Raw genomic sequence first — 24,262 nt, forward strand, 5'->3', positions numbered from 1 at the left:
AGAGAAACAGGCAGGTGTGGCCTTAGGATGAAAACAGAACTGAAGGCTGTAATGTCAGGTTGCCTGGGGATCACAGGTGAGGCAGCTGGATCCCCACAAAGAATTGCACGCGAAAGAACCTAGCAAGTCTGGAGCTTGGTGGACAATCAAATAAACAGTGATTACTGGATAGGAAACACTTAGAGAAAGAGTCCTGTGTTGGAAACAGGCCTGGAGTGATCTGCCCACCTCGGCCTCCCGAGGTGCTGGGATTGCAGATGGAGTCTCGCTCACTCAATGCTCAATGTTGCTCAGGCTGGAGTGCAGTGGCATGATCTCAGCTCGCTACAACCTCCACCTCCCAGCCGCCTGCCTTGGCCTCCTAAAGTGCTAAGATTACAGGCTCTGCCCTGCCGCCACCCAGTCTAGGAAGTGAGGAGCGTCTCTGCCTGGCCGCCCTGTCAGGGAGAAGAGGAGCGCCTCTGCCTGGCCGCCCAACGTCTGGGAAGTGAGGAGCGCCTCTGCCCGGCCGCCCCGTCTGGGTGATGAGGAGCACCTCTGTCTGGCCGCCCTGTCTGGGAGATGAGGAGCACCTCTGTCCGGCCGCCCCATCTGGGAGGTGAGGAGTGCCTCTGCCTGGCCTCCCAACATCTGGGAAGTGAGGAACGCCTCTGCCCGGCTGCCCCATCTGGGAGATGAGCGCCTCTGTCCGGCCGCCCTGTCTGGGAGATGAGGAGCACCTCTGTCTGGCCGCCCCATCTGGGAGGTGAGGAGCGCCTCTGCCTGGCCACCACCTCATCTGGGAGGAAGTGAGGAGCACCTCTGCCCGGCCGCCCCATCTGGGAGGTGAGAAGCGCCTCTGCCTGGCTGCCACCCAGTCTGGGAGGAAGTGAGGAGCGCCTCTGCCCGGCCACCCCATCTGGGAGGTGAGGGGCGTCTCTGCCCGGCCGCCCCATCTGGGAAGTGAGGAGCACCTCTGCCTGGCTGCCACCCCGTCTGGGAGGAAGTGAGGAGCGCCTCTGCCTGGCTGCCCCATCTGGGAAGTGAGGAGCGCCTCTGCCTGGCAGCCCATCGTCTGGGAGGTGAGGAGCACCTCTGCCCGGCCGCCCCGTTTGGGAATTGAGGAGCGCCTCTGCCCGGCAGCCCCATCTGGGAGGTGAGGAGAGCCTCTGCCTGGCTGCCACCCTGTCTGGGAGGAAGTGAGGAGCGCCTCTGCCCGGCTGCCCCATCTGGGAAGTGAGGAGCGCCTCTGCCCGGCCGCCCCGTCTGGGAAGTGAGGAGCGCCTCTGCCCGGCCGCCCATCATCTGGGAGGTGAGGAGCGCCTCTGCCCAGCCACCTCGTCTGGGAAGTGAGGAGTGCCTCTGCCTGGTAGCCCCATCTGGGAGGTAAGGAGCGCCTCTGCCCGGCCGCCCCGTCTGGGAGATGAGCACCTCTGTCCGGCCACCCTGTCTGGGAGATGAGGAGCACCTCTGTCTGGCCGCCCCGTCTGGGAGGTGAGGAGCGCCTCTGCCTGGCCACCACCTCATCTGGGAGGAAGTGAGGAGCACCTCTGCCCAGCCGCCCCATCTGGGAAGTGAGGAGCGCCTCTGCCCGGCCACCCCATCTGGGAAGTGAGGAGCACCTCTGCCCGGCCGCCCATCGTCTGGGAGGTGAGGAGCGCCTCTGCCCAGCCACCCTGTCTGGGAAGTGAGGAGTGCCTCTGCCTGGCAGCCCCGTCTGGGAGGTGAGGAGCACCTCTGCCTGGCTGCCACCCCATCTGGGAGGAAGTGAGGAGCGCCTCTGCCCAGCTGCCCCGTCTGGGAAGTGAGGAGCGCCTCTGCCTGGCCGCCCCGTCTGGGAAGTGAGGAGCGCCTCTGCCCGGCCACCCCGTCTGGGAAGTGAGGAGCGCCTCTACTCGGCCACCCATCTTCTGGGATGTGAGGAGCGCCTCTGCCCGGCTGCCCCGTCTGGGATGTGAGGAGTGCCTCTACCCGGCCACCCATTGTCTGGGATGTGAGGAGCGCCTCTGCCCGGCCTCCCCATCTGGGAAGTGAGGAGCCCCTCTGCCCAGTCGCCCTGTCTGGGAGGTGAGGAGTGCCTCTGCCCAGCTGCCCTGTCTGGGAGGTGTACCCAACAGCTCCGAAGAGACAGCGACCATCAGGAGCGGGCCATGAGGTCGATGGTGGTTTTGTTGAAAAGAAGGGGGGGAAGTGTGGGGAAAGGAAGGAGAGATCAGATTGTTGCTGTGTCTGTGTAGAAAGAGGTGGGCATAGGAGACTCCATTTTGTTCTGACTAGGAGAAATTCTTCTGCCTTGGGATGCTGTTGATCTATGGCCTTTCCCCCAGCCCCCTGCTCTCTGAAACATGTGCTGTGTCAACTCAGGGTTAAATGGATTAAGGGCGGTGCAAGATGTGCTCTGTTAAACAGATGCTTGAAGGCAGCATGCTCTTTAAGAGTCATCACCACTCCCTAATCTCAAGTACCCAGGGACACAAACACTGCAGAAGGCCACAGGGACCTCTGCCTAGGAAAACCAGAGACCTTTGTTCATGTGTTTATCTCCTGACCTTCTCTCCACTATTATCCTATGACCCTCCCATATCCCCCTCTCCGAGAAACACCCAAGAATCATCAATAAATACTTCATAAAAAAAAAATTTTCTGGAATTCACATTTTAAAAGTAAAAAACCAAACAGGTGAATTTAACTTTTATTTAACTCAATATATCTAAAATACCAAATATCATTTCAATATATAATAAATATAAAATTACTAGATTATTTTACAGTTTTTGGTCTTATGGCTTTGAAACGTGGTGTGTAATTTAAGCTTATAGCACATCTCAATTTGGACTATCGCATTTCAAGGCTCAATAGTCACCTGTCATTAATGGCTACTGTGTTGGGCATTAAAAGTCTAAGAACTTGTCTTCTGTAGTTTTCCTACATAGGGAGATAATTTCTGGGCAGTCTGTTGTCAGTATATGGCCCTTTGAAAATGATGCCTAGTTGTTATTGAAACAGAATAAATTGGCCATTGGGCATTTGGTACCAAAAAAAGGAAAAAAAAAAGAGATTACTCTATACAGGCATTGGGGGCTAAGCAGTGAAAAAAATCTAAGCACCTACACTCAAGGAGTTTATAGTCAAAGTGACTGAAATACAAATAAACTAGCAGTTCTAACAGTGAGAAAAGCTTAGGGTTCTGAGAGTGGGGGAGTGATGAAAAAATGCGTATCATATGATAGGTGCACAATCAATACTTAAATGAATTTATGTGTTGTAAAAATGATCAATAAATTGAATCAACAAGACACCAGGCCCCTTCCTGCCACAGAATAAAACAAAAAACAAAAAACAAAAAAACACAAAACAAAACAAAACAAAAAACAGTCAAAACAGTCAGGAGGTTTCTTGAGTCTCCTGATATCATCAGCTCGATGAAATGGTACAGGTCTCAGGTGACACTGGACGGGAAGTGTTTGTGGTCTCAGAGAATCATCAACTGGAGAAGGTGGAAGGGGTGTGAAAAAACACTCGGGAGGTTCCTTGGGTCTCCTAAAATCATCAGCTTGAGGAAATGCTACAGGTCCCAGGCGACGCTCAAAGGGAGGTGCCTGTGGTGTGAGAAAATCATCAACTGGAGAAGGTGGAAGGGGTACCAGGAGACACTCGGGAGGTGTCTTCAGGCTCAGAGAATCATCAACTGGAGAAGGTGGAAGGGGTGCGGAAAGACACTCGGGAGGTTCCTTGGGTCTCCTAAAATCATCAGCTCAAGGAAATGCTACAGGTCCCAGGCGACGACGCTTGATGGGAGGTGCCTGTGGTGTGAGAAAATCATCAACTGGAGGTGGAAGGGGTACCAGAAGACACTCGGGAGGTGTCTTCAGGCTCAGAGAATCATCAACTGGAGAAGGTGGAAGGCGTGCAAAAAAACAGTCAGGAGGTTCCTTGGGTCTCCTAAAATCATCAGCTCGAGGAAATGCTACAAGTCCCAGGCGACGACGCTTGATAGGAGGTGCCTGTGGTGTGAGAAAATCATCAACTGGAGAAGGTGGAAGGGGTACAAGAAGACACTCGGGAGGTGTCTTCAGGCTCAGAGAATCATCAACTGGAGAAGGTGGAAGGGGTGCACAAAAACAGTCAGGAGGTTCCTTGGGTCTCCTAAAATCATCAGCTCGAGGAAATGCTACAGGTCCCAGGCGACGACGCTTGATGGGAGGTGCCTGTGGTGTGAGAAAATCATCAACTGGAGGTGGAAGGGGTACCAGAAGACACTCAGGAGGTGTCTTCAGGCTCAGAGAATCATCAACTGGAGAAGGTGGAAGGGGTGCACAAAAACAGTCAGGAGGTTCCTTGGGTCTCCTAAAATCATCAGCTCGAGGAAATGCTACAGGTCCCAGGCGATGACGCTTGATGGGAGGTGCCTGTGGTGTGAGAAAATCATCAACTGGAGAAGGTGGAAGGGGTACCAGAAGACACTTGGGAGGTGTCTTCAGGCTCAGAGAATCATCAACTGGAGAAGGGGAAATTGGTATGAAAAGACCCTCGGGAGGTGTCTTGAGTCTCAGAAAATCATCAGCTCGAGGAAGTGGATCAGGTCCCAGGGCACACTTGTCTTGAGGTGTCTCTCTTCTCAGAAAATCATCAGTTGTAGAATGTGGTTGAGGTCCTAGTGGACACTGTAGTCGAGAGAGAGTCAGCGGTCTCAGACATCCTTTAACTGATGGACGTGGTTGACCTCTCAGATCACACTGAATAGGAGGACGTGGCTTGCGGCCTATCCTTTTTCTTAAAGTTTCAGCTGGGAGGTAGGGCCGGTAGCGCAATCCTGAGGAATGATGGTGCTCCACTGCCACCATCCTTACCTGTAGGGCCAAAGGAGGAAATATTTTCACACATATTCATTTGATGGACAAAATTACCACCACCAACACAGGCTGCATCTTCTGTTGCTGGTGATAGATTTTTGCACCTTTCCACCCTCCAGGTTTCAAAATAGCAGTATCAGTGTCATAATATCACCCTTCCACTGAGTACTGCCCACAGCTGGGGAGTAAAGAAAAGTCATTGGGACACACTGTTGTCTCCACATGTCACTGTGTCTGTTTGCAAATGTAGGCAGGCTGGGGACCTGCCCCAGGGAAGACAGAGTCATGACAGAGTCATAACAGATTAACAAAGAAGCATGTTTGAGACACAGGAGTGTCTATGTCTATCCTCATTCCTCCCTCACAGCCAGCACCAGAGCATGTTTCTTGCACCAGGTCAACAGAGAGTAAGAGAGGCATGAAAAGCCCATTGTCCACACATGTTGCAGCTTCTTTTTGGAGAATGTTTTCCAGGCCTTTTATGTTCTGTCTCTGATTCTCAGAACTCTGCAAGGTCAATGTGACCACCCTGCTCCAAATCTAAGAAAACAGAGGTTTCCAGAGGAAGGAGAAATTGTGCCCAGGGTCACACAGCTTGCAAGAGGCAGAGTGGAAGTAGATTCCAGCTCTGCCTGCGGGACCCTCTCATTTCCCCTCTGTTTCCCTTCTTGACAAAGGATCTTCTTCACTCTGGAGGTGCCACCCATGAGAACAAAGAGCTCTGGAGAGATGTGGATTCCTGAAGAGCTTCAGGGGAGCTGGGAGAGGGATTTCTGACAGAACAATCTTACCTCAAGAAGTCAGTTAGACATGGCTGTAATATTTCTTTTCACTCCCAGGTAATACCAAATTGTAAGTGCACTAGGACATAAAGAATACTTTTTTCCATGGAAAAATGAGGTGAGAATTCTATACAAAGCAAGTTTGAAAACTGTGTTTCACTTCAAGTGTACAAGTCCCATCATGTGTAATCATAGGACTCGGCAGCTTTTCAAGGTACAGAGGCCACAGAAGAACCAGCTTAGCTGAGCATCATTTAAGACCTTCATTTGGAATTGTCCCTGTAGGTAATAAGTTACATTCACTCTTCACTAATTTACAGTCAGGGCCTATTTGCTATTACAAATATGGAACCTCTGACACTTAAAATATTAGATCAGGGGCCCCATTGGGTGGGTATGAAGGTGTTTTTCACAACACGGTTACCAACAGGGATGGGACTGTGATGAACTATGGAATTGGCCTTGTCAAAGAGCATTCAAAATTGCACAAAGCACAAATTAATGTTAGATTAATGCGTTTTCACTATTTTCACTTCTGGGAATACAGCAGATATTTCAAACGTTAATCACCTACATTATAGCAGAATGCAAACAAAATCACAGCAAAAGAAAATCCCACATATTTCGGAAATGAGACCCCACAACATCTTGGGTAAGGTGGATCAGTCAGAGTTCACCGCGCCATGAGACCTACAGTACTGGAGGTCAGTGGTGCCTCCTCGTGTTATTTCTGGAAACAGAACAGTAAAAGCCCTTCAGCCCTTGGTCCCTGAGCTTTTATGGATTCTGGAGGTGCCACCAACGATGATCAGCTGGGAATGGAGAAGCCTGAAAGCTCATGGAGAAGATTTTGCTTCTCAAGAAGTTGAAACAGAAAAGACACCACAGAACCCACAGAGCAGAGGCCAGGCCAGGAGAGGGCGTTGTCGGAAAAGACCAAAGTGTCCTGATATAAGAAGAGTGAAAACGTCCCCAGCATTTACCTTTTTCTTCTCTGTGTTTTCAGCTGGGACGCCGTTGCTGTTCCTCATGGGAACCGAATGAGGTCCTGAATCTGCTAAGGGCCAGAGAAGGGAATGGGGCTAAATCTGGCTTGCATGTTCTGTGCAGAATAAGAAACCCTCCACACCCTCCGCTGCCATCTCACTCTCTGCCACACAGGTCCCTTACCAGAGGCACAGGGTTTATTGACCACATGCCTCAGAGGACTCTGGAGCCCTCTGGAGCCTCATCCTTGAGGAAGATACCACAGAGCCCTGGTCCAGGGGTATTCTTAACTCTCAACAGGCTGTGAACAGGTCGGGCTCTAACCAGCTGGAAATGAGCTCTAAATCAGTACATATCAGAGGAAATCACTCATCATGTGAGCACAGACTCAAAATTAAAATAGGAACAGCCATGGTTGGAAGAATATCAATAAACCCTGGACAGGAACAGCACTGCTCCTCTTCTTCAAGCCATAGGGACATTTAAAATTCTGTGGATTCATAGTTAATCTAACTTTCATACCTGGCCAGGTATTATCAATACTTATGAACAGAAATGGACATAAAGAGATGAACAGTCATGAAAAAAGGTAAGAGCTACAGAAGTTAACTGGAAAGTTTTAGGGTTATACTTCAAATGTCAGAGGAGTAGGATTACATAGAAATTTAACTTACTAATGGAGTTATATATTTGACAATAAACAACTTAAACAAAAAGAATGAAGGAAGTTCCAAAAAGTGTAAATAAATGCTTCTTTTCTTAAAGCAGATCTCAAGCTACAATATTGATCCATGAAGACACGACCAGAAAATCTCTGCTCTCATCAGCACATGTGGCTCCCATTCTAAAGTGCTATTGTTGTTTTCTCAAGTGAAAGAAAAATAAATCCTTCACACTGAGTCAAGGTGGAAACGGGAGCTGGCCCATCTGCCTTCTAGGTTCATCTCCTCAGTTAAAAGTAACCAAGACATCAGGGTGGGGCAATGTCCACAGTCAGTGGAGCGGCCTGAGCTCCACCATTCACAGGGGACTAGCCAAGAGCCATTCAGCTCGGGCACCTGAGAAAAATAGGGTCCTGCCACCCAGCGAGACAACTGTTCTCTTTATAAGTGCTTGGAATTGTTTCCAGGAAACATAACAATCACCCCACCCGAGCCCTCATCCCTAAAAGGAGAAGCAGGGTGTGTGGATTGTGCAGCAGAAATTAAGCGGCCGCCTTCACAGCAAGCTCCTACCCATCGAGAAAGGGTTCTCTAGGCCCAGTCGTCCCTGGACTGGCTCCTGACTCATGTGTCTCTCTGGGACTCTCTGCTTTTGCCTCATTTGACACCTAGAAGACAGAGAAAGAATTGACTTGAAGAATTAAAACACCAAGTTCTTTACTAGATGCTCAAAGCTTTATCTCAAAACAAAAACATCCTTTAAAATGTCCATCACAATGACCTACCTGTGCTGCTTGTAGGCAGCCTTCCTCTCTGCCTTCCCCCTTTGCAACGCTTGAGCACAGAGCTGTGGGGAGAAAAATACATCCATGTCCTGACCTGGCAGACTATGTCCAAAAGCAAGGAAAACAAACAAACTTACTGAGTTGGCAAGAGGCTTTCTTGCAGAAGGGGTGATCTGAAAAAGCCAACACATGAGAAATTGAATGTTGAGAGAGTCTAAGGGCCGTGGCATCATCTGCATCAGCACTGAACTATTGTGCAACTGTGGGGAGGAAGCTCCTTACTTTGCATCTGCAGTAGTCCTGTGCCCGCCGCCGCAACTCTTGCATGCGTTGAAACAGTTTCCTATGGATTACAATCACTTTCATCAGATAAAGCACCACTTTCAGGATGATTTTAAATAATCTGCCATGTTTCTGTTATCCTCACAACTGTACCCTTACACAATCTATCTATACCTAGAAAATGAATTTCAGATGGCTATAAGAGTACAGTCTGAGCCGGTCGCGGTGGCTGACACCTGTAATCCCAGCACTCTGGGAGGCTGAGGCCAGTGGATCACGAGGTCAGGAGATTGAGAACATCGTGGCTAATACAGTGAAACCCCATCTCTACTAAAAATACAAAAAATTAGCCGGGCGTGGTGGCAGGCACCTGTCATCCCAGCTACTCGGGAGGCTGAGGCAGGGGAATCACTTGAACCTGGGAGGCGGAGGTTGCAGTGAGCCAAGATCACGTCATTGCACTCCAGGCTGGGTGACAGAGTGAGACTCCACCTCAGAAAAAATAACAAAAACAAAAACAAAAACAGTACAGTCTGATCCAAACTGTTGCTGTATTGATTCCGCCTCTTTTGCTTACTGCCTGCTGACTTCTGAGTTGACAATTTCCTTCCCCATTCTCAGTATATCCCTAATTCATCCTTCATTGAGCATCTTTTATCATAAAGCTCTATTCTCTTTGTATTAATATCCTTGCCGTGTTTCACAGGGCAGAAACAGCTGGGCTTATAAACAGGCATAGTCCTTTTGAAGGATGTGGTTGATCCTACAACAACACACTTTCCTAAGGATGACAACAACTCACTCCACCCCTAGAATGGCTGGTAACCGAGTTTCCACACAGTCTAGCTGGCAATGGGGTCAGGAGACGTTTTGCTACTTCACATCTTTTGGTCACTGGTAAATCTTAAGGTACTTTGTTTTCTGTTTTGTCAACTCTCTCTCTCTCTCTCTCGATATGTCTTCTGACCATTTGTTTCTATTTCTGCATTTACTGGGTCTAAACATTGTACAAAGGTTAAAAACAACATTCCAATGGGGGTTTCCCAAGGGGGGGGGTTCCCAAGAGGGGGGTTTTCCAAAGAGGGTGGGGTTCAGTTTCTGAACTCAAGGTAGGTATGTATTTCTTTCATCTCCAATTTCCCATTCTCCTCTGCCTCTGATAGCTGCCTCTCATTTTCTGCTTGCTCACATTCTTTCATGTTTTGTTTCCTGAGATTAGAAGGGAGGGAAATGCACACACAAGATCCACCAGCCCATGTGGGATTCCCTCTGCCCTTCTGGCATCTGAAGGCTGTGATTCAAAGAGCCCCCCTGCAACCTTCCCATAAATGAACCAACTGATTCTCACAACCAAAGGGAGAATTGACACCTCCCATTGAGGGACAAAGAAAAATCACACTCTGGCCTGCTGGCAAGTCACCTGTCATTTCCAGCTCATCTTCATAGTTCTATAGTTAGTCCTATTCTTTAGTAAATAAAGACTATTAAAAGCTTCTATGAGGTGCACTATGTGTGTCTCTGGGGTCAGTCTTGTGCTTGACACAGCGAAAGCTCATTTTACTTCAGTGTGAAAAACCAGACCTCACCAACTCATCACAACTAACTCCATCGGAAGCAGAGGATTGCTCCTCATCTGACTCCTCCTGTGGGAGACCTGATTCTCAGTCAGAGGCTGATGCCGGAACTGAGACCATCAGCCATAGAGAGATCCTTCCAGAATATGGTGTCATTAACCCTGCAGTTCACTACTGCACTTTGCCATGATTCAGGACTGGAACTCTTGTCATCGACTTTAAAGATCCTGGTTGACAGAAAAGGCAATCTGAATGCTGGGCACATCTATTGAATTAGAAATGATTGGAATGGCTCCTAAGTCAGGGTGTTATGTCCTGAAAATAGATGACAACTGCAAACCATCCACCCTGGTGTTGACTGATTGTAACAAGGTTCAGTTCACAGAGAGTGAGGGCAGAAAAAGGAAATGGCCTAAAAAGGTAAGTTTGCTGTGTTGCCCTCACACCACTTGATTCATGGTCCTGATCCTAAGGACCTCACCTGATACTTGGTTTTATAGGAAGGATGTGTAAAATTCCCAGAACGCTAGGAAACAGGGACAAAAACACTTCAAAGAGAAAGTTAATAAACTTGTTTCTGACCACAGGGCATCCTTCAGCACATGCTTCTGGAGTGGCCTCAAACAAGGAGTGTGTGGTGGGGTGCTGAGAATGCAATGGGAGCAGGGTCCTGTCCCCACGCTAAATGAGCTCACAGATTAATGCAAATGAGAAGCCAGTGAGGACCTCACTACTCCTGCTGTGCACTTGGGAACTACAAACACAAAACCTGACTCTGGAGGGAAGCTAAGGAAGCATTCTAATCTTGAGTTGCATAAGTGCATCTGAAACTTCCGATCTCCGATGAGAACAATGGGGGACACCAAACAGAATATAAAACCCATGACTGAATACATCAAATTGCTAACATGGCAGTAAACAGACATGAGGTCAAGATGGAGAAGGAAACCCAGGACGAAAGACATCCTTGCATTTGGAACCCATTTCCTTGAGTTTCATTGCTGAATTCCAGAAGGGACTACTGAGATGCAAAGAAGCAGAGCAGCTTTTGCACACATGCATGCGATTAGATGAAAACCAAGTGGATTGAGGGTCTGCCAATGAAAGCGACCTGTACTGAAGTCCACTGGCTCTGGTTGAGACCCAGAAGAGTCACACATCAGAACAGAGGTGGATAGGAAATACCTGGCCTTTGTAGGGACTGAGCCTGCACTGATGACCTCAATTGCAGCCTGTATGGAGGACCCCTGACCATCCCCCAGAAGTAGACTCCCATCTCTTCTGCAGCAAGATAACATGCTACTAGGCCTCAATTCATTGCTAAATATTTTTTAACAAGTATCTCACATTTAACAAAAAAAAGATCAGTCATATGGCAGCAAAATACAATGTAATATGACCAAAACGTGAAAGACTGTGAAAATGAATCTGGAGGTGACCCAAGCATTGAATTCAACAATCCAGGCTGGGTGCAGTGGCTCACGCTGGGAGGCTGAGGCAGGCAGATCACCTGAGGTCAGGAGTTCAAGACTAGCCTGGCCAACATGGTGAACCCCTGTCTCTACTAAAAATACAAAAATTGGGCTGGGCACAGTGGCTCACGCCTGTAATCCCAGCACATTGGGAGGCCGAGGTGTGTGGATCGTGACGTCAGGAGTTCTAGACCAGCCTGGCCAATATGGTGAAACTCCGCCTCTACTAAAAATACAAAAATTATCTGGGCATGGTGGCATATGCCTGTAGTCCCAGCTACTCAAGAGGCTAAGGGATAAGAATCGCTTGAACCTGGGAGGCAGAGGTTGCAGTGAGCCAAGATCACCCCACTGCACTCTAGCCTGGGTGACAGAGTGAGACTCTGTCTCAAAAACAAAAACAAAAAAATTGGCTGAGTGTGGTGGCACACACCTGTAATCCAAGCTACTTGGGAGGCTGAGGCAGAATTGCTTCAACCTGAGAGGCAGAGGTTGCAGTGAGCCAAGATTGTGCCATAGCACTCCAGCCTGGGCAACAGAGCGAGACTCTATCTCAAAATTAAAAAAAAAAAAAGGCTGGGTGTGGTGGCTCACACCTCTAATCCCAGCACTTTGGGAGGCTGAGGTGGGTGGATCACCTGAGGTCAGAAGTTCGAGACCAGCCTGAACAACATGGCGAAACCCCATCTCTAGTAAAAATACAAAAATTAGCTGGGTGTGGTGGTGGGCTCCTGTAATCCCAGCTACTTGGGAGGCTGAGGCAGGAGAATTGCTTGAACCCAAAAGGCAGTGAGCTGAGATTGTGCCATTGCACTACAGCCTGGGCAACAAGAGCAAAGCTCCGTCTCAGGAAAAAAAAAAAAAAGAGAGAAAGGAAAACCAATGCCAGTACTAGCACCTCCTCTTCCCCCGAAAAAATTACAAACAAGAATGTAGGAAGGGAAAGGAATTATACAGATTAAACTAATCAAGCAAAAAGGACAAACTCAATTTTGAACCCACTGAATTTGCCACAAATATTGTAGAAAATATTCTCAAGGACTTTACAGTTGTCTACTTTGATTGGCACATGGTTCATACAACAGTATTTGTGTCAAGGCACATCTTACTTTTTTTTGGCAGTCTTCCTATGTCCATTGATTTTGTAATGACTGTTGACATTCTTTGTCACCTTATGGACTTCAGCTCGAACTTTGGCTTCCATATGTCTCTGTGAAGTAAAGAGGTCTTCCAGGCCAATTTTAATTCCTGGAAAGGAAGAAACCCTTTTCTTTGTGTGCATACAAATGGACCTTGGCCCTTGGTGAGAGTGAGGAGAGGAGAAGGTGAGAAACCTGAGGGCAAGAAGCTGTTCTTTCCCTTTCCAGGGCAAACTCATTTCCACACTATGGGGACTCCAACAGAGCCATACCTTCCTGGCTACGGCTATTGGACCTCCAGGCTTTCCGCTGTACATCCGTGGATCCGTCATGTACATTTTGTGACTTTAAGACAGTCTTGAGGAAAGACACCTAGGAAATAATAATTTAAGAATGATGGCTGGGCACGCTGGCTCATGCCTATAATCCCAGCACTTTGGGAGGCCGAGGCGGGTGGACCATGGGGTCAGGAGTTCAAGACCAGCCTGGCCAAGATGGTGAAACCCCGTCTCTACTAAAAATACCAAAATTAGCCGGGCATGGCAGCGGGCGCCTGTAATCCGAGCTACTCGGGAGGCTGAGGCAGAGAACCATTTGAAGCCGGGAGGCGGAGGTTGCAGTGAGCCGAGATCACCAAGAGGTGGTGCATGCCTGTAATCCCAACTAGTCGGGAGGCTAAGGCAGGAGAATCACTTGAACCCAGGAGGAAAATGTTGTAGTGAGCTGAGATTGTGCCATTGCACTCCAAACTGGGCAACAAGATTGAAACTCTGTCTCAAAAAAAAAAAAAAAAAAAAATAGGCCAGGTGCGGTAGCTCACGCCTGTAATCCCAGCACTTTGGGAGGCTGAGGCAGGTGAATCACAAGGTCAAGAGATGGTGACCATCCTGGCCAACATGGTGAAACCCCGTCTCTACTAAAAATGCAAAAATTAGCTGAGCATGGTGGTGCATGCCTGTAGTCCCAGCTACTCGGGAGGCTGAGGCAGGAGAACTGCTTGAACCCGGGAGGCAGAGGTTGCAGTAAGCCGAGATCACACCACTGCACTCCAGCCTGGTGACAGAGTGAGACTCCGTCTCAAAAAAAAAAAAAAAAAAAAGACATGAATATACTTCACACAACTGAACTGCACACTTCAACACGGTTAGATGGTAACTATCATGTTATAAGTATTTTACCACAGGTTAACATGTTTCACAACTTGAAAGGGAAGTAATTACCTTCAGCTCTCTGAGTTCTAGAATTTGTAATATTTCACCCCCTGCTCCTTCCTGATCTGCACTGGAGCATCTTCCTTCTATCCCTGCTCTACTCAGAGTCCACTTTCCCTTCCCTCACATCAGCTTCATTGAGGCTGGTTTGAACCTAATGCAAAACATTCTCAATAACGACTGAATTCCCACCAAGATTTTCATATTATCACAGTATGCTTTTAATCTTCTAAGATATTAAATGTTTGTTCTCATCATAGCTAAAATGCAATGCAAATCCCATCTCAGATGTGGGTCAGGTACCTATGAATCTCCTGAGGTAGTCATTGAAATAACTTTTTTTTTTTTTGAGACGGAGAGTCACTCTCACCCATGCTGAAGTGCAGTGGCACTACCTTGGCTCACGGCAACCTCCACCTCCCAGATTCAAGCGGTTCTTGTGCCTCAGCCCCCCAAGTAGCCGGGATTATGGGTGCCCGCTACCGTGCCTGGCTAATTTTTGTCTTTTTAGTAGAGATGGGGTTTCACCATGTTGGCCCATCTGGTCTTGAACTCCTGACCTCAAGTGATCCACCTGCCTCAGCCTCCCAAAGTGCTGGGATTACAGGCATGAGCCACCACACCTGGCCTGAAATAATATCTTTCAAATTCTTTGCAGAATTTGTTCTTTTCTGATTTCCGCACATAGGATAAAAAACAAAACATGTACTAGGATTTCGAGAGAAGCATGGGTAATCTAAAAAGATGAAAGAGCAACCACATCTATCCCACAGCTACTGCTAGATTTCATAGGAAAGGTAGGTGGCCCAGTTTGGAGCTAGGAGGAATGTCAAACACATGAAGAAATGAGAAGCAAGGAAATGCCATCATGCATGAATGCTTCATGGCACCCATGATGTCCCTGCTTAGGAGGTAGTGGTATAGATGACTAGATGATAAGGACAAAGATGAGAAGGTGTGAAGTTGTCCAAGTCCAACAGCTCAACTGAACTTTCCTAAATGGAATTTTTAAAAAGTGGTAAATTTAAAAACTTCCCCCAGCTCACGTGGTGGCTGCCGCTTGTAATCCCAGCACTTTGGGAGGCTGAGGCGGGCGGATCATTTGAGGTCGGGTTTTGAGACTAGCCTGGCCAACATGGTAAAACCCTGACTCTACTAAAAATACAAAAATCAGCTGGGCATGGTGGTGGGCACCTGTAATCCCAGCTACTTGAGAGGCTGAGGCAGGGGAATCACTTGAAGCCAGGAGGTGGAGGTTGCAGTGAGCCAAGATCACACCATTATACTCCAGCCTGGGCAACACAGGGAGACTCGTCTCAGGGCTAGGAAAAAAAAAAATCTTCCTCCAATTTATACCAAAAATTCTCTCTTCAGGACTAAGTGGCATAGAGAATGTTAAACGTTCCTCGATATCTTCATAACTCATATATTTTCTGTTTTCTACATATCTTGAAAGGCAGTGCCAAATGACGTGTAATTATCTAGGTGGTAAAACTGAAACATACTTCCTCTTCCCTTGAATATAAAAAAGCATTGTGGTATTAGTACTTTTATCTTGGATCATTGTTCAGAAGGAGGTTCAGCCCCCAGACAACCACATTTTTACTGCCATCAATGGCAAGAGAAAATGTAGAGCTCAACTTACCCAATGGAAAAAAGGCTCAAAAGACAAATTATGGCACAACTTAGCAGCCAAATTCTTACCAAGTACAGACTTTTGACATACTGATCTCTCTCCAGTTGCAACTGGGAACATGCACTTTGAATGATGTCATTCAAAATTACCCTGCCCAGACACACTTTTCATTGATTCTCTGGAGGGCAGTTCTAAGAGATTCTCTGGGGCTTTCTCTGCATCATGAGACGCAGTGCAGTTCTGCCCTTCACCTTCTGGCAGTTTGTCACCTCATCCCTATGACCTCAGAGGAACTTTGTCTCAGGCCAATTGTTTGTTCCTTGAGCTCTTCCATTTCCCCTAAAAATCATTTGCTGCCCCTCTAAATGGCCTACATCTCCATCTATCTCCCTCTTCCCTCAGAAGAGGGTGCTCTTTAAGCATCAACCATCCAGCCCTTCTAGCAGTCTCATTTTTCAGCTGGTTCCCATGTTTATGCCTGTTCTATGTTTTTCTTCTCCTGTTAAGCTGTCTGTTGTCAGCTCATTTCTGCAGTGAATCTTCAGAGAGGAGACTGGAAGCTTTCCTTCCACCCATATGATAGAACTATAGAGCAGAAGAGTTTAGAAAGAATTTCCTATTTAAGTGATGAAAGCTCATACTCCATTTCTGATAAATAACACTAAGGTTAAAAAAAGTTATTTTTGACCAAAAGCTCTGTTGACATTTTATTAAACAAACACCAACCTATTTAATTTTCATAATGTAAATGGCAGATATTTTCATAATTCTTATGCTAATAAATCATTTCCCTGATTTTTTGGGTAAAACCACATATTCATAATGAAGTCCAGAAACGTGAATTGTTTTAAATAATTTCTTCTTATTTGTGATTACAAGTATACCTCTACAGAAAGTTAGTATACTCACACAAAGGCTAGTTTTCCAGAGGAAAATAGCAAGTGTAGAAATTCCCAGAAACACAATAATGATAACTATCCAAGGAATTCCGCAAAAGTCAGTCCCAGGATGAAAATGATCAGGTGGAGAATTGATAACCTGGAATAATAATAGTTGAAATAATGAAAAGGTCAATGACACTGACAATATTTCACTCAGAAAGAATCATCCTTAGAAACCGTCAACCTCCTCCAAAAGGTAACCACATCCCTCAGATATCACCGTGGGATTCCATTGCTACAAAAAAGAACAGAAGTTAGAAGTCTCGTGTTTTTCAGATGGCTGGTAGTGTTTTTAGGCATTGCAAATGTGGGATGTCATCTTTCTTGGTATAAAGCAGGGATATCCAATCTTTTGGCTTCCCTGGCTATATTAAAAGAAGCAAAGTTGTCTTGAGCCACACATAACATACACTAACACTAACAATAGCTGATGATCTAAAAAAAAGCTCCCTTTTTTTTTTTGGAGACAGTGTTCCGCTCCGCTCAGTCGTCCAGGCTGGAGTGCAGTGGTGCAATCTCGGCTCACTGCAACCTCCAGCTCCTGGGCTCAAGCCATTCTCCTCCCTCAGCCTCCCGAGTAGCTGAGATTACAGGTCTCTCCCACCATGCCCGACTAATTTTTGTATTTTTGGTAGAGATGAGGTTTCACCATGTTGGCCAGGCTGGTCTCAAACTCCTGACAGGCGATCTGCCTGCCTCGGCCTCCCAAACTGCTGGGGGGATTACAGGTGTGAGCCACCATGCCCAGCCATTTTTTTGCTTTTGTTTTTGTTTGTTGTTTGTTTTTGAGATGGGGTCTCACTCTGTCACCCAGGCTGGAGTGCAGTGGTGTGCTCTCGGCTCATTGCAACCTCTGCCTCTCAGGTTCAAGTGATTCTCCTGCCTCAGCCTCCCGAGTAGCTGGGAGTACAGGTGCCTGACAGTGCATTCAGCAAATTTTTGTATTTTTTGTGGAGATGGGGTTTTGCCATGTTGGCCAGGGTGGTCTCAAACTCCTGACCTCAGGTAATCTGCCCGCCTCAGCCTCCCAAAGTGCTGGGATTACAGGCAAGAGCCACTGCGCCTGGCCAAAATCTCATAATGTTTTAAGAAAGTTTACAAATTTGTGTTGAACTGCATTCAAAACTGTCCTGGGCCACATGCAGCCCATCACTCATGGGTAAGACAAGCTAAGTATAAAGTAATTATCTTATCTTTTCTTTTCTGTTTTGAGACAAAGTCTTGCTCTGTTACCCAGGCTAGATTGCAGTGGCATGATCTCAGGTCACTGCAACCTCCGCCTCCCGGGTTCAAGCGATTCTCCTGCCTCAGCCTACTGAGTAACTGGGATTACAGGTGCCTGCCACCGTGCTTGGCTAATTTTTGTATTTTTAGTAGAGACAGGGTTTCACCATCTTGGCCAGGCTGGTCTCCAACTCCTGACCTCATGATCTACTTGCCTTGGCCTCCCAAAGTGCTGGGAATACAGGTGTGAGCCACTGGGCCTGGCCAGTAGTTATCTTTTCTTTAAAGTTATTTACTTGTTTTTTAAATTGATGTGTAACATTGGATGCATTTATTATATATCACATGATAAAAGAATCCCTCTAAATAATACTTCTCTCTTGGATCATGTGAATCTTTGTCATTTAAAGCTCAGCATAAGTAAAAAAAAAAAAAAAAAAAAAAAAAATACAATGAAGGGATTACTTCATTCACAAATAAGTATCAAATTTTAGTGCTTAAAAATTAACAAGGTGGGCCGGGTGCGGTGGCTCATGCTTGTAATCCCAGCAATTTGGGAAGCCGAGGTGGGTGGATCATGAGATCAGGAGATTGAGACCATCCTGGCTAACACGGTGAAACCCCATCTCTACTAAAAATACAAAAAATTAGCAGGGCCTGGTGGCACATGCCTATAGTTCTAGCTATTCAGGAGGCTGAGGCAGAAGAATCACTTGAACCAGGGAGGCAGAGGTTGCAGTGAGCCGAGATTGCACCACTGCACTTCAGCCTGGGTGACAGAGTGAGACTCCATCTCAAAAAAAAAAAAAAAAATTACCATGGAGATCACGAAAATGGCATGAATAGTGTGGGATATCTCTAAGATTGTTGATATTAATTCCATTAGACTCTTATGTGAGTGAAGACGAAGACTTCCCCTGAGTAAGTTCAGACAGTTTGTGATAGCATTTCTACATTGATTCCTCAGGATTTAACTATATATTTTTGAAAACATCTCAATTTTAAATGTTTCTTTCAAGATGGTGAATTAAACAGAGATAGCCCTTCAACAGGTTGAACTCAGCATATGCTGAGTGTGAAATGCAAATGATGGAGTTAGAGAACCATACAACAATGGTAACGATTCAGAAACATGGTGTTGAGCAGAATAAGGCAGACACAAAAGAGTACCTATGGCATGGCATGCATCTGTATATGCGAAATTCCAGAATAAACAAGCTAACCCATGATAAGAAAGAGACTGGCCGGGAAGAGTGAGAGTTCACTTTCTGGGGTGACATAATAGTTAGATCTTGGCTGGGCATGGTGGTTTATGCCTGTAATCCCAACGCTTTGGGAGGCAGAGGCGGGTAGATCACCTGAGGTCAGGAGTTCAAAACCAGCCTGACCAACATGGAGAAACCCTATCTCTACTAAAAATACAAAATTAGCTGGGTGTGGTGGCACGCCAGGACAGAGGCGGGGGTGGCTTAGGGCAGGGGGAGGGAAGGGGATGGGGACGGGGGGGATGGGGACGGGGAGGTGGAGGGAAGGGGGAGGGGAGGGGAGGGAAGGGAGGGGAAAGGAGGAGAAGCGGGCTGTTGGGCACCTGGAGGTGGAAGAGGAGGAGGAGGAGGAGGAGAAAGGGGTCTGGGAAAGGATCCGGTTCAAATTAAGTTCTCAAGCGCTGGTGGAAGGTTTAGCTACAGGTCACGGAGAAAGTCAATCAGAGAAGCAACAGGACGCGCAGGGCAAGGGAGCGTGAGGCTCAGGAGCAGTTAGATGGAGACCAAGGTTCTGCTTTCCACCAAACCTTCTTCAGTTTGGGCCCTCTCTTAGCAACCCTGGGATTTTATACTCCCTCTCCACCAATCCCTGATGCCGGTGGTGCGGCCTCACAATGGACATTCCATGAGTGCCCCACCATGCCAATGCCCCCTCCCCCATCTCAGCCCCGAACACTCCTCCCAAGGACAGGTCCTCTCTGGAACCTTCACAAACCTGATTTCTGGTCCTCCCCAACCAGCTCCCTGTCCCTGCTTCTGGGCACTCCTTCCTTCCTGAGCTCACAGGGTTCCTCAAGGTCAAACATGGAGAAACCCTATCTCTACTGAAAATACAAAATTAACTGGGTGTGGTGGCACACGGCTGTAATCCCAGCCACTCGGGAGGCTGAGGCAGGAGAATTGCTCAAACCTGGGAAGCAGAGGTTGTGGTGACCTGATATTGTGCCACTACACTCCAATGGGCAACAAGGGATATTGTGCCATTGCACTCCAGCCTGGGCAACAAGGGAGAAACTCTGTCTCAAAAATAATAATAATAATAAAATAAAAATAAAAATAATAAAAATAAAATAATGTATATCTTGAATGGGGGTTGGGTTATGCTGGGGTACGTACTTTCCAAAGTTAGTAAACTTACACTTAAGGTTATATATTTTGGCCAGGCGTGGTGGCTCACGCCTGTAATCCCAGCACTTTGGGAGACTGAGGGAGGCGGATCACGAGGTCGAGAGATGGAGACTATCCTGGCGAACATGGTGAAACCCCATCTATACTGAAAATACAAAAATTAGCCAGGCGTGGTGGTCTGCGCTTGTAATCCCAGCTACTCAGGAGGCTGAGGCAGGACAATTGCTTGAACCCCGGAAGCGGAGGTGGCAGTGGGCCGAGATCTTGCCACTGCACTCCAGCCTGGGCGACAGAGTGAGACTCTGTCTTAAAAAAAAAAAAAAAAAAAAATCATCAAACCAGATGACACAAATCAAATGATATTTCACTTTGTTTGGGTCCATTTTGTTTTTTTGAGACAAGAGTGCAGCGGGGCCATCTCAGCTAACTGCAACTTCCAGCTCTTAGGCCCAAGTGATCCTCCCATCTCAGCCTCTCCGGTAACTGGGATAACAGGTACGCACCACCAGGCCCAACTAATCTTTTTTGGAATTTTTTGTAGAGATGGGGTTTCGCTATGATGCCCTGGCTAGTCTTCAACTCCTGGACTCAAGTGATCTGCCCACCTCAGCCCCCTAAACTGCTGGGATTACAGGCCTGAGCTGTGTAATTTCATGCCACGTGACACAGCCCGGTAACAAGGAAGAAACCCCGTGGGTCCAGCGTCTACTCACGTAGGTGGGGTGATGGCTGATAAATCCCAGCAGGAGGAGCCAAAAGAGCAGCCACCACACTGGCATGTCCTGGTCCTCTCAGGGCGCCCTGAGGCGGCCAGGACAGAGGCGGGGGTGGCTTAGGGCGGGGGGAGGGAGGGGGACGGGGATGGGGAGGCGGAGGGAAGGGGGAGGGGAGGGGAGGGAAGGGAAGGGAAAGGAGGAGAAGGGGGCTGTTGGGCACTTGGAGGTGGAAGAGGAGGAGGAGGAGGAGGAGAAAGTGGTCTGGGAAAGGATGCGGTTCAAATTAAGTTCTCAAGCGCTGGTGGAAGGTTTAGCTACAGGTCACGGAGAAAGTCAATCAGGGAAGCAACAGGACGCGCAGGGCAAGGGAGCGTGAGGCTCAGGAGCAGTTAGATGGAGACCAAGGTTCTGCTTTCCACCAAACCTTCTTCGGTCTGGGCCCTCTCTTAGCAACCCCGGGATTTTGTACTCCCTCTCCACCAATCCCTGACGCCGGTGGTGCGGCCTCACAATGGACATCCCATGAGTGCCCCACCATGCCAATGCCCCCTCCCCCATCTCAGCCCCCCACGCTCCTCCCAAGGACAGGTCCTCTCTGGAACCTTCACAAACCTGATTTCTGGTCCTCCCCAACCAGCTCCCTGTCCCTGCTTCTGGGCACTCCTTCCTTCCTGAGCTCCCAGGATTCCTCAAGGTCACTCTTGGCGACAAAACATAAAAAACAAATGATGGCAGGGTGGCAGGAAGAACCTCATACCCAAGCAGAGTGCTAGGTTTTACAGCCCCCACTCAGCCATTCATATGCTAAGCAACAAAACATCAGCAGGATGTGGAAGGTCCCAATAGTAAACCATCTCCATCACATCCATGTAGCCATCAGGCCATCAACCTGTATCTCAGGGACAAATGTTGTAGATACACTCATTTTAAGCATGCATGGTACATTTACAAAAATTAACCTGACTTATTTTGTTCCAGCAAATCTCAATATATTTTAGAGCAATCAAATCACACAGCATGTTTCTGATCATATAACTGTGCTAGAAGTCAATGATTAAAAGCTAACTCAAAATTATTATTTGCTTGGAAATTCAAAGTGCCCTTATAAGATATAAACATAAGAAAGAATCCAAAATGAAACAAGATTGCCTTTAAACTCAATGATAAGATCATAACATGGCAAGAAAATGTCTCCCTCTGGCCTGGGAATTCCACTTTGTGGCACAAGGTTATGTGATCTCACATCACCCCTAACCCACCTAGACATGTTAACATCTGAAACAGAGTGATGATGTCACTTATCTATATCATCTTACTGCCTGTGTGCATGGACTTTAAATTCTGAACCCAAATGAGGGGGAGAAAACCAAGTTGACTTTCATGATTGACCTTTCAGGGATGTCCAAGAAATCTGCATTTCAAGAAACAAAGTTCATCAGCTTCTCTCCTAGGGTATTTGGCCACAATACCCAGAGGGCTTGTCAGCATCATGAGTGATGGGTGGGGAGCACCAAGCAGGTGGGCAGGACCCAGGGCCTGGTGACCAGGACAGACCCCCACTATCCATCACCTTTGCAGGCCCTGTCCTCAGCTAAACTTCCCAAAGGCCTTCTTCTGCCCAATCACACAGAGTGTGCCCAAACTCACTCAGGCCTCTGGCAGTTGGACACAATGGCTCATGCCTGTAATCACAGCACTTTGAGAGGCCAAGGTGGGTGGATTATGAGGTCAGGAGTTCAAGACCAGCCTGGCCAAGATGGTGAAACCCCATCTCTACTAAAAATGCAAAATTAGCCAGCGTAGTGGCGGACGCCTATAATTCCAGCTACTCAGGAGGCTGAGACAGAGAATTACTTGAACCCAGGAGGCAAACGTTTCAGTGAGCTGAGATCGTGCCACTACAATCCAGTCTGGGTGACAGAGCAAAACTCAAAAAAATAAATAAATAAAATAAGGGGCCGGGAACCATGACTCATGCCTATAATCCCAGCAATTTGGGAAGCTGAAGTAGGTGGATCATCTGAGGTCAGGAGTTGGAGACCAGCCTGAGCAACAGGGTGAAACCCCGTCTCTACTAAAAAGACAAAAAATAAATCAGGCGTGGTGGTGCACACCTGTAATCCCAGCTACTCATGAGGCTGAGGCAGGAGAAGTGCTTGAACCTGGGAGGCAGAGGTTGCAGTGAGCTGAGATCGCACCATTGCACTTCAGCCTGGGCAACAAGAGCAATCACTTTGGGATTGTGATTTTTGAGATTTTAGATGTGAGGGATTTTGATCTTTCAGGATTTAACCTATTTTACAGTTGAGCAGACTGAGCCACAGAGAGGGGATGTGAACTGCCCAAGGTCTCACAGGTGGTGAATGTTTGTAGCTGGAACCTGAACTAAGGAAGGAGACCACTACTACTGCTGCCCTCCTTCCACCATCTTGCCTAGTTCACAAGACAGGAGGAAAGAGAGAAAGTAAAAATTTAGAAACAAAAGTGAGATAAATAGCCAGACAACCTTGGCACCACCATCTGCCATAGGAGTTAAAAATAATAATAATGACATCAACCCCTGACCTAAACTACTTGTGTTATCTGTAAATTCCAGACATTGTATGAAAAAGCATTGCAAAACTTTCTGTTCTGTTAGCTGATGCATGTAGCCCCCAGTCACGTTCCCCATGCTTCCTCGATTCATCACGACCCTTTCACGTGGATCCTTTAAAGTTGTAAGCCTTTAAAAAGGCCAAGAATTTCTTTTTCGGGGAGCTCGGCTCTTAAGACACAAATCTGCCAGTGCTCCCGGACAAATAAGCCTTTTGCTTCTTTAATCCGGTGCCTGAGGAGATTTGTCTGTGGCTCGTCCTGCTACAGAACCAGGGTCTACCTTGGCAAGGGATTCCACACTGAGTGTCCTCCTGAGAAGCCTGCTTTCAGGGGTTTTGAGGAAATTCATGGTCAGTAAACTGTGTCTCAGGAAATTGTTCCTCTCATGCCATTAGTACCTCTAATGCATCAGTCAGGATAAACAAGATTATGATGCAATAACAAGCAACCTCCATTCTCCCTCTCTTTGTTTTGTTTTGTTTTTTGGAGATAAGAATCTTGCTCTGTTGCCCAGGCAGGAGGGCAGTGGTGTGACCTTGGCTCACTACAACCTCTACCTCTTGGTTCAAGCAATTTTCCTGCCTCAGCCTCCTGAGTAGCTGGGATTACAGGCATGCCCCACCACACCTGGCTAATTTTTGTATTTTTAGTAGAGACGGGGTTTCACTATGTTAGCCAGGCTGGTCTTGAACTCCTGGCCTGAAGTGATCCACCAGCCTTGGGCTCCCAAAGTGCTGGAATTACAGGCATGAGTCATTCTGCCTGGTGCACCCCCCGTTCTCCATAGAGAAATCAACACAACGCATCCACAACAGCCTTGGATTAGTCTGCACTGGAAACATCCAGAGTCCTGTGGCACAAAGAAAAGAGACATGCCTGGCCACTTACTGACTCTGAAAGTTTCTGCTAAATAATGACACGGGTTCAGGCTGGTCGTGGTGACTCACGCCTGTAATCCCAGCACTTTCGGAGGCCAAGGTGGACAGATCACGAGGTCAGGAGATCGAGATCATCCTGGCTAACACAGTGAA

At 47.5% G+C, this 24,262-nt stretch overlaps 1 protein-coding gene across 6 annotated transcripts; it reads right to left on the reverse strand.

Moving 5' to 3' along the window:
* Window positions 1–2,655: 2,655 nt before the first annotated feature.
* Window positions 2,656–22,352, reverse strand: LOC100452236 (nuclear pore complex-interacting protein family member A7-like). 6 transcript variants are annotated; one of them, XM_063714787.1, is made up of 10 exons: window positions 21,249–22,352; window positions 16,272–16,400; window positions 12,788–12,887; window positions 12,486–12,624; window positions 8,331–8,391; window positions 8,186–8,221; window positions 8,049–8,110; window positions 7,837–7,931; window positions 6,598–6,668; window positions 2,656–4,829 (listed from the first exon to the last, which is right to left on the reverse strand). In XM_063714787.1, exons 4-10 carry the CDS (start codon window positions 12,578–12,580, stop codon window positions 3,735–3,737), a joined length of 1,515 nt encoding a protein of 504 aa, XP_063570857.1. In that variant the 5' UTR covers window positions 12,581–12,624; window positions 12,788–12,887; window positions 16,272–16,400; window positions 21,249–22,352; the 3' UTR covers window positions 2,656–3,734. The 6 variants fall into 6 exon arrangements, with proteins under 6 accessions (XP_063570857.1, XP_054384796.2, XP_054384795.2 ...); XM_054528821.2 differs by lacking the exon at window positions 21,249–22,352 and adding an exon at window positions 20,634–21,070; XM_054528820.2 differs by lacking the exon at window positions 21,249–22,352 and adding an exon at window positions 20,634–21,070 and having other exon boundaries at window positions 6,598–6,671.
* Between the last annotated feature and the right edge of the window lie 1,910 nt (window positions 22,353–24,262).

The sequence above is a fragment of the Pongo abelii genome, chromosome 14, assembly GCF_028885655.2.
Source record: "Pongo abelii isolate AG06213 chromosome 14, NHGRI_mPonAbe1-v2.0_pri, whole genome shotgun sequence".
Lineage (NCBI taxonomy): Eukaryota > Metazoa > Chordata > Mammalia > Primates > Hominidae > Pongo > Pongo abelii.

What these genes read in the sequence shown, in the direction of transcription:
- LOC100452236 (XM_054528818.2), bottom strand. Translation starts at nt 20,699, where the DNA reads ATGCCAGTGTGGTGGCTGCTCTTTTGGCTCCTCCTGCTGGGATTTATC. An exon ending in TCAGCCATCACCCCACCTAC is followed by an intron (nt 16,401 to 20,633) that starts GTGAGTAGACGC and finishes TTATTATTCCAG; the next exon opens with GTTATCAATTCTCCACCTGA. An exon ending in AGGAAGACTGCCAAAAAAAA is followed by an intron (nt 8,392 to 12,485) that starts GTAAGATGTGCC and finishes TGTAATCCATAG; the next exon opens with GAAACTGTTTCAACGCATGC.